The following is a 14,065-nucleotide window of genomic DNA, read 5'->3' on the forward strand; positions in this document are numbered from 1 at the left end:
CCATCACCAACTCCCAGAGTTCACTCAGACTCACGTCCAACGAGTCAGTGAGGTCATCCAGCCATCTCATTCTCTGTCATCGCCTTCTCCTCCTTCCCCCAATCCCTCCCAGCATCAGAGTCTTTTCCAATGAGTCAACTCTTTGCATGAGGTGGCCAAAGTACCAGAGTTTCAGCTTTAGCATCATTCCTTCCAGAGAACACACAGGACCGATCTCCTTTAGAATGGACTGGTTGGATCTCCTTGCAGTCCAAGGGACTCTCAAGAGTCTTCTCCTACACCACAGTTCAAAACCATCAATTCTTCGGTGCTCAGCCTTCTTCACAGTCCAACTCTCACATCCATACATGACTACTGGAAAAACCATAGCCTTGACTAGATGGACCTTTGTTGGCAAAGTAATGTCTCTGCTTTTGAATATGCTATGTAGGTTGGACATAACTTTCCTTCCAAGGAGTAAACGTCTTTTAATTTCATGGCTGCAATCACCATCTGCAGTGATTTTGGAACCCAAAAAAATAAAGTCTGACACTGTTTCCACTGTTTCCCCATCTGTTTCCCATCAAGTGATGGGACCAGATGCCATGATCTTCGTTTTCTGAATGTTGAGCTTTAAGCCAACTTTTTCACTCTCCTCTCTCACTGTCATCAAGAGGCTTTTTAGTTCCTCTTCACTTTCTGCCATAAAGGTAGTTTCATCTGCATATCTGAGGTTATTGATATTTCTCCCGGAAATCTTGATTCTGGCTTGTGTTTCTTCCAGACCAGCGTTTCTCATGATGTACTCTGCATAGAAGTTAAATAAGCAGGGTGACAGTATACAGCCTTGATGTACTCCTTTTCCTATTTGGAACCATTCTGTTGTTCCATGTCCAGTTCTAACTGTTGGTTCCTGACTTGCATACAGATTTATGAAGAGGCATGTCAGGTGGTATGGTATTCCCATCTCTTTCAGAAACTTCCACAGTTTATTGTGATCTACACAGTCAAAGGCTTTGGTATAGTCAATAAAGCAGAAATAGATGTTTTTCTGGAACTCTCTTGCTTTTTCCATGATCCAGCGGATGTTGGCAATTTGATCTTTGCTTCCTTTGTCTTTTCTAAAACCTGCTTGAACATCAGGAAGTTCATGGTTCATATACTGCTGAAGCCTGGCTTGGAGAATTTTGAGCATTACTTTACTAGCATGTGAGATGAGTGCAATTGTGTGGTAGTTTGAGCATTCTTTGGCATAGCCTTTCTTTGGGATAGGAATGAAAACTGACCTTTATCATTAGGGAAATGCAAATCAAAATCGCAATGATATATCACCATAAAGTATTAGAATGGCTATCATCAAAAAGACACAAATAGCAGATATTGGTGAGGATATGAAGAAAAGGGAACTCTTGTACATTGTGTGTGGAGATGTAAATTGGTTCAGTCACTATGGAAAACTTGTAAATGAGCTCTGTTGAGATGGCTTAAAGAAAATTTAATTTTAATTCCCACATAAATGTTCAAAAAAAAAAAAAAAAGGCTAACCCAAATGAACTTCAGGTTCATGTGATCAGAGAAAAATTCAATATTGTATGAAAACTGGTGCTAGAGTTAGTTTAAGTTTGTTGGTTGATTAATACAGACTTATCTGTATAGTCACCAATATTAAGTGTAATAATTTTATTATACCTAGACTTACTGTAAGCCAGTGAGATCTTATTATTTCTATTATAAAAGTTTGTCAGCAAGAAAAATAACTTGGTCTGATGAAACTTTTAAGTAAATTAAATGTAAATGAAATATGAGTTTTTAGGCAAACGTTTTAAGAATAATTATGTTTTAGGTTTGTCTATCTAAGAATAGTTTCTCCAGATTTTTGGTAACTTGCAACTTTAGAGTTTTTGTAAGTTAAGTTAAATAATGTTAATTCATTGAATAACAGTTATCATTTCCAAAAAAGATAAAGCACTGAAATATTAATTGCTAAACAATTTTAAGTTTACCTATCTTTGTCTTCTTGTTAGAGAAAAACTAAAGATGTTTACGTTGGCTGGACACATATCTTGTACTACATTGAGGAAAACATTATACTATGAGAAAATGAATGTTTCTAGAGTTTACAGAATCTATTCATAAGCTTGTCAATTGGGAAATACTGATATGACAAACATTTCACAGTTACTTGCTTCTTGGTTTTTGCTAAAGTTTAAGGTTTTAAGGTTAAAGATTGAAATACATATAGATATGTGTCACTAAAATTATAAAGAAATAATAAAAATATTTTAGTATGGAAATAAAGTAGGATGTATGTTTTCAGTAAAATGAGGCATGAGAATAAGGTATGAGAAGTGGAAATGTATTTTAAAGGAAGAAAAAGTAATTTTATCCCAAATTTGGTTGTTTTTCAATATGAAAAAAATAAGGGGAAAATTAATATGAATACAGGAAGTTTTGGAAAGTTTTTGGAAAAAGAACCCTGAGAAAGAAATTTAGTGTATGATAAGGAACAGTTAGAACTGGACATGGAACAACAGACTGGTTCCAAATAGGAAAAGGAGTACGTCAAGGCTGTATACTGTCACCCTGCTTATTTAACTTCTATGCAGAGTGCATCATGAGAAATGCTGGACTGGAAGAAGCACAAGCTGGAATCAGGATTGATATGCAGATGACACAACCCTTATAGCAGAAAGTGAAGAGGAACTAAAAAGCCTCTTGATGAAAGTGAGAGAGGAGAGTGAAAAAGTTGGCTTAAAGCTCAACATTCAGAAAACGAAGACCATGGCATCTGGTCCCATCACTTGATGGGAAACAGATGGGGAAACAGTGGAAACAGTGTCAGACTTTATTTTTTGGGGCTCCAAAATCACTGCAGATGGTGATTGCAGCCGTGAAATTAAAAGACGTTTACTCCTTGGAAGGAAAGTTATGACCAACCTAGATAGCATATTCAAAAGCAGAGACTTTACTTTGCCAACAAAGGTCCATCTAGTCAAGGCTATGGTTTTTCCAGTAGTCATGTATGGATGTGAGAGTTGGACTGTGAAGAAGGCTGAGCACCGAAGAATTGATGGTTTTGAACTGTGGTGTAGGAGAAGACTCTTGAGAGTCCCTTGGACTGCAAGGAGATCCAACCAGTCCATTCTAAAGGAGATCGGTCCTGTGTGTTCTCTGGAAGGAATGATGCTAAAGCTGAAACTCCGGTACTTTGGCCACCTCATGGAAAGAGTTGACTCGTTGGAAAAGACTCTGATGCTGGGAGGGATTGGGGGAAGGAGGAGAAGGCGATGACAGAGAATGAGATGGCTGGATGACCTCACTGACTCGTTGGACGTGAGTCTGAGTGAACTCTGGGAGTTGGTGATGGACAGGGAGGCCTGGCGTGCTGCTATTCATGCGGTAGCAAAGAGTCGGACACGACTGAATGACTGAAGTAACTAACTAAGGACTAGCTTGGTAACACAGTCCAGTATTCTTGCCTGGAGAATCCCCATGGCCAGAGGATCCTGGTGGGCTAGAGTCCATGGGGTCGCAAAGAGTCAGACACGACTGAACAACTTAGAACAAGGACTGGCTAAAATTAAGTTGAAATTAATTGGGTAAATGACTTTTGTTATTAAAAATAATTTGGAGCAAAATCAGAATTTGATTTTCTGTCTCTGTTAAGAGAACAAAGTTTTGTTGAAATGCTGATCTGTTTTAGATAATGGATTATAAATTTCTTTACCTTTAAGTAATCTGTTGTAACTTTCTGCATTTGCCTTTAAAACTGTTATTGTCATTTTGATTAAGTGAATAAGTGCTGTTTCACAATAGCCTATGATCCTTCTTGAGTAAGTGTTTTAAAATCTCTTGAAGACTGTTTTGTATACTTCTTACAAACTTTTCAAAGGTCAGATTTTAATTAAATTTCTTTTGATTTCTCATTAACTTTGGAATGCTTTGGAGGGGTTCTCAAACGTGCAAAGAGATATTAAATTAATTAGGGTTACGTGGTATGTTAAGTTGCATGGAAACACTGTGAAATGAGTGGTGCTAAACTTCATTAGATTGTATTATATGAGTAAATGTCATAATCTAAATGTTCTAGAAATTATATAATATTAAATTTCTAAAATTTGTGTATGTCTTAGCATATTATCTTTCATAATTCTAGTTATTATTGTAAAGTATTATATGTCACAAAAATAACTGAATGTCTTTCTCACTTGCATTGTAATTGGATCTTTAACCATGACCTGTGAGTCTTTGTCATTTATTGACAATTATTGTTGTCTCCGATGTTTTTGCAAAAATGCTTCGTTTTCAAGAAGATTCATACAAAGGACTTTTAGACAATGACACATTTCTGATAAATTTCAGATCATAACACTGAATTGGGTAAGAAATTAAAGAATTCTAATGGAAACTCTGATGACTTCATAAAAAAACTGCTGACAAAAGATAAAGATATAGGATTAATTACATAGGAATGTGTGAACTAATGAAGAAGGTCATAAGTTTCATGTCTTTTGCATAAAGTATTATTGAATTAATTTTTGCTTTCTGTATATTAGGAAATCTTTCCCCTTAAACTAATTATGACTTACAGAAGTTTAGTAAATTGTACTTTTATAAGTAGAATTGAAATATTTACTTTTTCTATCTACCTAATTCAGCCAGAATTTGGAAACTCTTAGTGAGCATTTTTATTTTTAATAATATAGTTACTTGCATAAGTTCAATAAGGATCTCTCCTTATAACAGATATAACTGGAAACATTGGTTATATTACTATGGTGTTGAAAGGAATATTATATTTGTGAATACCCATAAAATCAGATATAATCAAACTGTTTTAGAAAACTAAATTTATGGACCTGTGAAAACTCTTGGAAAAACCACCTGGTATTTTGCTTACCAGGTTTCCCAGCAGCCTTACCAGTTTACCAGAGTAATCTACCTTTAGATGAGGATGATCTGAAAGCCGGAGATTATGCACATTGGAAAAGATATCATATAAAAGACTTTTAACAGCCACATTGAAAGGAATCGTGTCAGGACTCCTCTCCTGAATGGATTGCAATTCATAGACAACAAGAAGAGAACATCTGAAGGAGACAGCTGACCCAAAATGCTGGACCAGGTCTGTATATGATTACGTTGATGATTGTTCACACTTTTGTTTATAAATAAATGTACTTCTCTCTTGGGATCAATCATATTCAAGTATCAAAAACCAGTTCAACTTTAGTTTAATGGCCAATTTCTAGTACTCCTAGGTTACCTAGGTTGATCTGTCCTCATCATTGTTCTAGTTGGATAGCCCTTTAGGAAGTTTAACAGAAGGAAGTTATAGCTCTGTTCTGATCACTATTGATATCACTAGATAAGACCCTTTTGTGTTGTTGATCAATCACAGTTGCTCTGACCATGGCCATAAATGGGAGCTTTCTTTAAAGTTACACAGACTCCATTAGGGCAAAGAGCTAAATTACAGTCAAAGAATATAACTTCCCTGTTATTAGAAGGGCCATTTCCTCAATTATGGAATGAATTTACATGGCTAACAACAAGCTATGATCATTTAAGTTTAAAGGTCCTCATGTTGGGAATCGTTAAATCATTTTAAGGATAATCAGCCTAATAACACTAGGAAATTGAGCTGTGTACCTTATGAACAATGGATATATCATTATCTTTCAGATTCAGTAATTGTTTTGGAACAGATTGAGATGACCAGGAAAATACTGGGTAGCTTTTAACAGGACCCAGTGGATTTATGGAGCAAACTTATGGTCTTGGTTCACCCCAGGTTGGTAGGGAGATACACAATTGGTTTCCCTTGGACTCAGGTTTGCCTGATAGGGCTTCCTGATGGCTCAGTTGGTAAAGAATCTATCTGCCTGCAATGCAGGAGACCCTGGTTTGATTCCCATCTCCACTGGAGAAGGGATAGACTACCCACTCCAATATTCCTGGGCTTCCCTTGTGGCTTAGCTGGTAAAGAACCTGCCTGCATTGCAGGAGACCTGGATTCAATCCTTGGATTGGGACGATCCCCTGGAGAAGGGAAAGGCTACCCATTCCAGTATTCTGGCCTGGGGAATTCCAAGGACTAGTCCATGAGGTCACAATGAGTCAGACATGACTGAGCGACTTTCACTAACTCACTCAGGTTTGCCTATGGGTGAGTAGGCACTTTCAGGTAGCCTTGAAAGTGACCCTGACAATCTACTTTTAATGTAGCACACTGGGGCCAATACGTTTTCTAGTGGTAAGGTCATTGGGCTGCAATGTTTGTTTCTTTACTTGGAAAGAAGGATGTCATTAATCACATAGAGGCTTTAAAAAAATTTACTCAGCAAGCTTTGAATGATAGTAATCAATCTATTAACTTGGTAAATTTGAAGTCTCCAGGATGACAAAAATGGTCCTACAGAATCACATGTCCCTCAGCTTTGCAAGGGTGGGACTTACACTATATGTACTAAATGTTGTGTTTTTAAAGCTGAATGAGTCTTCTAATATAAACAATCTTGTGATACACAAGAAGAGTGAAATTTCTACTCTGAACGATCCTTTTCTCAGTTTAGGCAAAATATGAGGAAAATAGTTTGGTTAAGGAGAATCTGGCTTAAATCTTTACTAATGGCATTGTTACTCTTATTGGCAATTTGGATTACTTGTGTAAGATAATATCTAAAAAAGTTGAACTATTGGTCACATCTGTAGTTGTTTATAAATTAATGAGCATGAACAATGTACTTGCAAGGTAAAATTGGCATAAGTCCTACTGGACAACTTGAAATTGACTGTCAGTCCTTCTAGACATCCTGTCAATATAGCCTATATAAGAGTAAAGAAATAACTAGACTATTAAGACCTGGAATTGAGGGACATGATGGACTCAGGACAGGAAAGCAACCATGCTGGCATCAATGCATGAAATAATCGATCACCTAATTCTTGAATTAATGAAATAAAATTGTTTTTATGGCAGGAAAAGAAAAATTCTACATAAAATTTTCTCTGCCGTTTAAGCCACTAACATCATTTGATAAAAAGAATGGAAGCTGAGATTTAGAGAGATTAAAGACTTCCCTGGTGGCTCAGATGATAAAGCACTGTCTACAATGCAGGAGACCCGGGTTCAATCCCTGGGTTGGGAAGATCTGCTGGAAAAGGAAATGGCAATCCACTCCAGTACCTGGAAAATCCCATGGACAGAGGAGCCTGGTAGGCTCTAGCTACAGTCCATGGGGTTGCAAAGAGTCGGACACGACTGAGCGACTTCACTTTCAAAGTCTGTCAAAGTCTTGTAATTGGAAATTAAGACACAAAATTTATACTTTGGAACTCTTCAAATCCAAAATTAATGTGTTTCCCAACTCTTCTGAACTGATTTTTTGCTCTCTCCATATTGAATTCACTTTTTATCATGTCTTCTGTTTCACATTTGTTTCCTCTCATGATTTCTGGCTAAAATCTAGCTTCTGAGCACATTGTTGCCAGGGATTACATCATACTCAGTTCTGCCTTTCTTTCATTAAACCCAAGATGTGACCCACAATATGACTTTAATAAGTATCTGGAAAAAAAATGAATGAGTGAATGAATTATAACATATACTAGAAATTAAACAAGCACCTTTGCTTGCTTGACTGATAAAATATAATAAAATATAATAAATATATATTTATAATATTATATATATATATATAATTATATATAAAATATAATAAAAATTATATTTTTAGGTGTATTTTAAACGGAGGGTCCCAAACTGATGAAATGAAAAAAAAAAAATAGAAAACTTAGATATCTATAAAATGAAAAATATTTTAAAATATTTAGTTGATAGTTAAAATTGGAAGATTTCACAAAACATCTGAATTTAGCTTGCTTAAAAAAATACTGGAAAGTATTTAATATTTGGCCCACATAACCCCATAGCAATTATGTGCTTGATTTGAGTAGAATCTGTCCTTTATGGAGAGGATGTGCTTGCTACATATCACCACAGCTTCATGTTCTTACACACAATGCTTGCATTGACATTAGGCCTGTGTTTTTCATTTTCTTACCTATCTGTTCACACATCTTGAGTCTATTAACCCTTATATAAAATATAAAATCTATAAGAAATGAGTATGTTACTTCTTTACACTGCATTTTCTTTTTTGGTAGAACTCTACATAGAAAAAAATTTTTCATAATGTATACTTGAAAAAGTTTCAAAGACTCTATCTACTGGAGGACTTAATTTTTAATACTATTTTTTTTTTTACAAACATTACAAAGCTTTTACAAATTTCTTGCTTCTTTTACAAATTTGCTCACATCTTTTACAAATTTCTTCTTCATTCTATTTTATGCTCCCCCCCCATCACCCACCCCAAGCAATGTATCTATTTTAAGATTTATGTGTCTTGGGTAAAAACGACCTTCTCTCCAAGTAAAAATTTGATCACACCCTCACGAATCAGTTTGGTCTTGATACCATAAACAATTGGGTTCATTGTAGGAGGCAGGAGCAGATAAAGGTTGGCCACAATAATGTGTATGTGGTGAGGGACACTGTGTCCTCCAAAACGGTGGGTGAAAAAAGTGAAAAAAGCTGGGACATAGGTGATCACAATAGCACAGATATGTGATGTACAGGTGCTGAAGGCTTTGTGACGAGCATCTGTGGATGACAGGCTCACCACAGCTCGCAAGATCATAGTGTAAGACACTGCAATACAGCACATGTCAAACACGCCGATGAGGAGAGCAACCATCAGACCATAAATAGCATTGACCCTGAAATTGCCACAGGACACCTTGGCCACAGACATGTGGTCACAGTACGTGTGGGGAATGAAGTTGCCTCGACAATAGGGCAGGCGCTTGGTAAGGAAAGTGAATGGAAAGATGAGCATCACACCCCTCAGCAGAGTGGCAAGACCAGCCTTGGCAATGACAGCACTGGTGAGGATGGTGGCATAGTGTAAGGGGTAGCAGATGGCCACATAGCGGTCCAGCGCCATGAGCATGAGCACCCCAGACTCCATCCCAGTCAACATGTGGACAAAAAACATCTGAGCCAGGCAGCCACTGAAGTCAATCTCCTTCAGGTTGAACCAGAATATGCACAGCATGTTGGGTACCGTGGTGGTGCACAGGGTGACATCTGTGAAGGAGAGCAGGGCCAGAAAGTAGTACATGGGGTGATGCAGGGCTTCCTCATGGCCGATGAGGTAGATGAGTCCACAGTTGCCCACAACAGCAATGATGTACATGAAGCAGAATGGCAGGGAGATCCAGATGTGTGCGGTTTCCAGCCCAGGAACACCATTCAAGATAAAGAATTTTGGGGTTAGACTGGAGCTGTTGGCTCCAAACATAATGGCTGACAGGAGGAGGGCATATTATATTCTTTAGAAGTGATCCTTTCCTGGACAAGAAAATAACTCAGGTGAGCAGAGGGCTTGAAAACAAAAAGTAAAACAAAGTAACCAAAATGACTTTTCAAATAAGAAGTATTGATTAAGTTCCTTGGGGTCACCTTATCTAAATTCATATTCCATCTCTGGTTCTTACCTAGGATATGCTATTGATGAGTTATTTAGCCATTGTATATCTGTTTTCTCAATATACAATGAAAATAATAACTTTGTCTGGCTCAGAAAGTTGTCAATATTGCTCAATAAGATAATCTATGTGTTGTGCTAAAACTGTGTATAACACACAGTGTTATACAAAAAATAGTGGCAGCAGTATTGCTGTTGTTATCACTATTATTATCATTTCTTGCATGTGTGCTAAGTTGCTTGTCATGTCTGACTCTGTGTGACCCTATGGACTGCAGCGCATTAGGCTCCTCTGTTCCTGGGATTCTCCAGGCAGGAGTACTAGAGTGGGTTGCCATGCCCTCTTCCAGGGGATCTTTCTGACCCAGGGATCAAACCTGAGTCTCATGTCTCCTACACCTCAGGTGAGGTAAGGTGAGGTAAGAGTGCCCCTTACCTCAGGATAAACACGTCATGTGATCAAAATTGCCCTGATTAATATAGTAAATTCAAATGGAGCTGCTCAGCTCTGTTGTAATTCAAGTGCCATTGTGCACTTTAGGACAGGACAGGTAATATGAGATTTTGAAAAACCTCAATTATATTGAGATGAGTGAGAGGCGAATTTTAGATAGCAAGTGCTAGTAACTGGGAACTCCAAGATTAAAATATATTCTCATATCTTAGAAAAATAATTATAAATGTCTCAACCCTGAAAATAAATCTAAATAAATCCAGCTAAATACCTGCAAGTTCTTGCTGATTCCAGGTAGCAGGTAAGCATGTAGCAATTGGAACTTCTGCAAAGAGAATTGGCATACATGAGATTCCACCTCTGATGTCTGCCTCCTTCTAAGATAGCTCGAGGGCACTAAAGTCACAGGACTGAAAAGAAAAGACCAAGATATTAAGCTACCAGAGGAGGAAAAACTTTTGGCTCTGCTCATCTGGCTTGTAAACTAAAACTGATTATGGCAAATTCTCAGGCTCTTCCAAACGTCAACACCATATAACTAAATAATCTATCCACACTTATTAAATCATAAACAGATGAACAGATCAATTCAGTGCCAGTTCTTTTCCTCTTACCTTCAGTAAGATTTATCTTCATACCCTCCCTGCCAGATGATTCTGCTATAACATGAGCTATTTTTAAATGTAAAATATATTTGTAAAAGGAAAAGTAGATGGATCTCTGAAAATATGAGAATAAAGTTTTATTGTATGCTTATTTATAGAGACATAGACACCCAGACTCCTTGATGGACTTGAACAAGTCTCACATCTTCCTTTTTAAAATTTTCGTGACTTTTAAAGAAGGAGGGAGGTGATAAAAGTACATAATTAGAGGTGTTAGAATGGGTAAATAGAAGTTAATCCTCCAAGTGGTGTCTAATAATTTATTAATGTACATTACATATTATAATAGTAAAAATAACTCTCTGGCTATATGCTAAAATGTATGTATTTAACAGAGGCTTAATGTTTAACTAGAGGCTTAATAATAAGCCTCTAGTTAAGCATTCTAGTTTCTAGAGATATAGTCATGACTGAAATAGAAAAAACCCTCTCCATTCGTGGAGCTAATGTTCCAATGGAGGTTAACTTCTACCTTTGAACTTGTAACAATGGCTAGGGTGTGTGTTACCATCCTCATTTTATGTATGAGGAAATGTAAGTTCAAGGTAACTTGATGTGAAGTGTGTCAGCAAAAATTTAGAAATTGGTAAAGTCAGGATTCAAATTCAGGTTTGTTTGACCTTGAAGCTGTGTGTTTAATCATTCTATATCTGTTGCCTAAACTGAAGAACTGCATTAACTGGACATAACTAGCTTAATTTGTGATGGCAGAGGAAGAAAGAAAAAGCTTGCTCTTATTACTATCATAGAGAATAGATAGAATAAATGTGTGAAGTTATATAGAAAGTCAGTCTTTATGTAAAAGACCTATCTACAGAGAGAGAACTTATCTGTGAAATAGCCAGATGCCTATTCCTGGACTTATTCACATAGACACTGCATAAAACCTGGTAGGGGGGTTGCATGAGATTTCTGCTTCCCTGGTGGCTCAGTGGTAAAGAATCCACCTGCCAATGCAGGAGACAAGGGTTCGATCCCTGGGTTGGGAAGATCCTCTGGAGATGGAAATGGCAACCTACTCCAGCATTCTTGTCTGGAGAATATCATGGACAGAGGAGCCTGGCAGGCTACTTCTGTGGGATTCCGGAAAGAGTCAGGCACCACTCAGCGACTGAACAACAACAACAAGAAAATATCTACAGGGAAGCCACTCAGGAACTCCCCTCACTACCTTCTAAGATTCAAGTATACACATCAATTACTTTCCACAACACCCATTCTCCTGGAAGCAGTTTTGAGTATAGATATCTATTAATGAAGGCAAAAACTTTTGTTTTCCTCACTTTCAAGTCCACTGTTGTCTGTAATTCATCGTTAGTGAACCATGAGGTAGTTTTAAATATATTTCACAATTAGGGGGATGTTGTTTCTTTCCTTAGTCCCCAGAGAAATTGTCATCTATTTTGCTTAGAGTCAAAAAGAAATACTGAGTTTCTAATCAATAACATCTCAAAGAAATTGCATTTCTTGTATGAAAACTTTACCTTTGGGGAAAGTGCAAGTCTTTGGGAATCTCTGAAACTCACCTCAGTGTGGGCAAAGACCAGACTCATGGGCATGACTGAGACTTCTGAGTGTCAGAATTCAACAATCAGTTTCTACCTCTACATAGAATTTCTGTGTCTTTTGAGGATTCCACATACTGGGGTGTTTACAGCTGATTGGATCTCCACATTGATATGTCAGAGGGCTCAGGTTAGAGTCAAATTCCTTTGGGACTTTCAAAATTATTTCTATATTTATCAGCTTTTATATTCATAATTATCAGCAGGAGAGATGTTGATAAGAGTATTAAAGTTAAATATCTTCCCCCAGGTGTGGTTTCTAACCAAGAGTTCTGATAATCATAAGAATTATTTGCTTTTCAGTTATCTTGCTTTATAAAATAATGATCTAACTATGTAATCATAAAATTTCAAAAATATACTGAAACATATTCAATGCATATATCTATGTTGCATATATGTTCATAATATATTTCCATAGTATATATAGTATAATATTTATTTTATATTTAGAGAGAGAGGCAGAAATTGAAAGTGACAGATACAGAGAATAAAATATATCATATAAGAATAATAGAAATATTTTGTGCCTACTTTGTGGTTTGTCCTGAGTTTATTAGATAAGCTAATAAATACACAAACCCACACATGTGAGAATATTATATATATGTGTATATATTGTGGCAAAGTAGTTCTACGTTTATCTTACATTTTATTACCTGAGCTTCCCCTGTACTATTTAATATGAAGAAAACTAATTCTGGAATGATTGAAAAGCAAATTGAAATGATTTTTGTCATTCTCAATGCTGAATATGTAAAGATTCCTTTTAAATAGAGCAGTTGGAATTCTCTCAACCATTGAAAGTGTATCACAAAACTCTCCTGATACTGTGATACTCTAACACAATATTGGGGAAAGTTTAAAATTGTATGGCTATTTTGCAGAAAAGCTGAAATACTTATATACTGGGAACTATAAAATACTGATACAGAAAACTGTAGATGATTCACAGAAATGGAAAGATACGCCTTGCTCTTGAGTTGGAAAATCAATATTGTTAAATGACAAAACTATCCAAGGCAACCAACAAATTCAATGCAATCCCTCTCAAAATACCAATAGTGTTTTTTCAGAGAACTAGAACAAATTATTTTAAAATGTGTGTGGCAACACAAAAGACTGAATAGCCACCGAAATCTTGAGAAAGAACAGAGCTGGAGACAGCATGCACAGGAACTTCGGGCTATACTTACAAAACTATTGTCATCAAAACAGAATAGAGAACCTGGAAATAAACGCATGCAATTCTGGTCAATTAATCTACAATAGAGGAGGCAAAAACTTACAATGGAGAAAAGACAGTATCTTAATAAATGTACAGTTTACAAGTAAGAGAATAAAATAACTGGACAGCTACACGTATGAGAACAAAATTTAGAACATTCTCTAACACCATATACAACAGTAAACTCAATAACACCTCTGCCTTTTCCACCCCAGTTCAGCAAGTTCTATCAGAGGCAAGGAAGTTAGCCTCAAAATATCAACAATTTTATGACACACATCGGGGAAAATAAAGCTTTAGATCTTCAGTCAAAAGGGCTTGTTTATATTTTGCCCCCAATTTAGGTATGTTTGCTCACTCAGGCAGCATAGACAAATGAAAATCTCAATGGGAGGGGCTGGCTACTAACTACACCAATGTGGATAGATCAGAATGTATGGTCTATTCAGAGAGAGGTTGACTAGTGTGAGGGAACAGGGCTTAAGTTATGACTCACTAACATCAGATGCCCAACCGAAGCTTCTTATTCAGATGAATGAGTTAGAACAAAAAGTTAAGAGTTTCAGTCTAAATGAGGACCCTATACTTTAAGTAATGATTGAGAAGAATAATTGTCCCCT

General features: G+C 36.6%; 1 protein-coding gene across 1 annotated transcript; it reads right to left on the reverse strand.

The window, feature by feature from the left end:
* Positions 1-8,305: 8,305 nt before the first annotated feature.
* On the reverse strand, positions 8,306-12,241 carry LOC133261244 (olfactory receptor 52N2). Its single transcript, XM_061439755.1, has 3 exons — positions 12,179-12,241; positions 10,259-10,397; positions 8,306-9,397 (listed from the first exon to the last, which is right to left on the reverse strand). The coding sequence occupies exon 3, from the start codon at positions 9,345-9,347 to the stop codon at positions 8,382-8,384; it is 966 nt and encodes a 321-aa protein (XP_061295739.1). The 5' UTR covers positions 9,348-9,397; positions 10,259-10,397; positions 12,179-12,241; the 3' UTR covers positions 8,306-8,381.
* Positions 12,242-14,065: the final 1,824 nt, after the last annotated feature.

Source organism: Bos javanicus, chromosome 15, assembly GCF_032452875.1.
Source record: "Bos javanicus breed banteng chromosome 15, ARS-OSU_banteng_1.0, whole genome shotgun sequence".
Classification (NCBI taxonomy): domain Eukaryota; kingdom Metazoa; phylum Chordata; class Mammalia; order Artiodactyla; family Bovidae; genus Bos; species Bos javanicus.

Bases quoted from the DNA above. Each gene is read 5' to 3' on its own strand.
- LOC133261244 (XM_061439755.1), bottom strand. From the start codon at position 9,347: ATGTTTGGAGCCAACAGCTCCAGTCTAACCCCAAAATTCTTTATCTTG.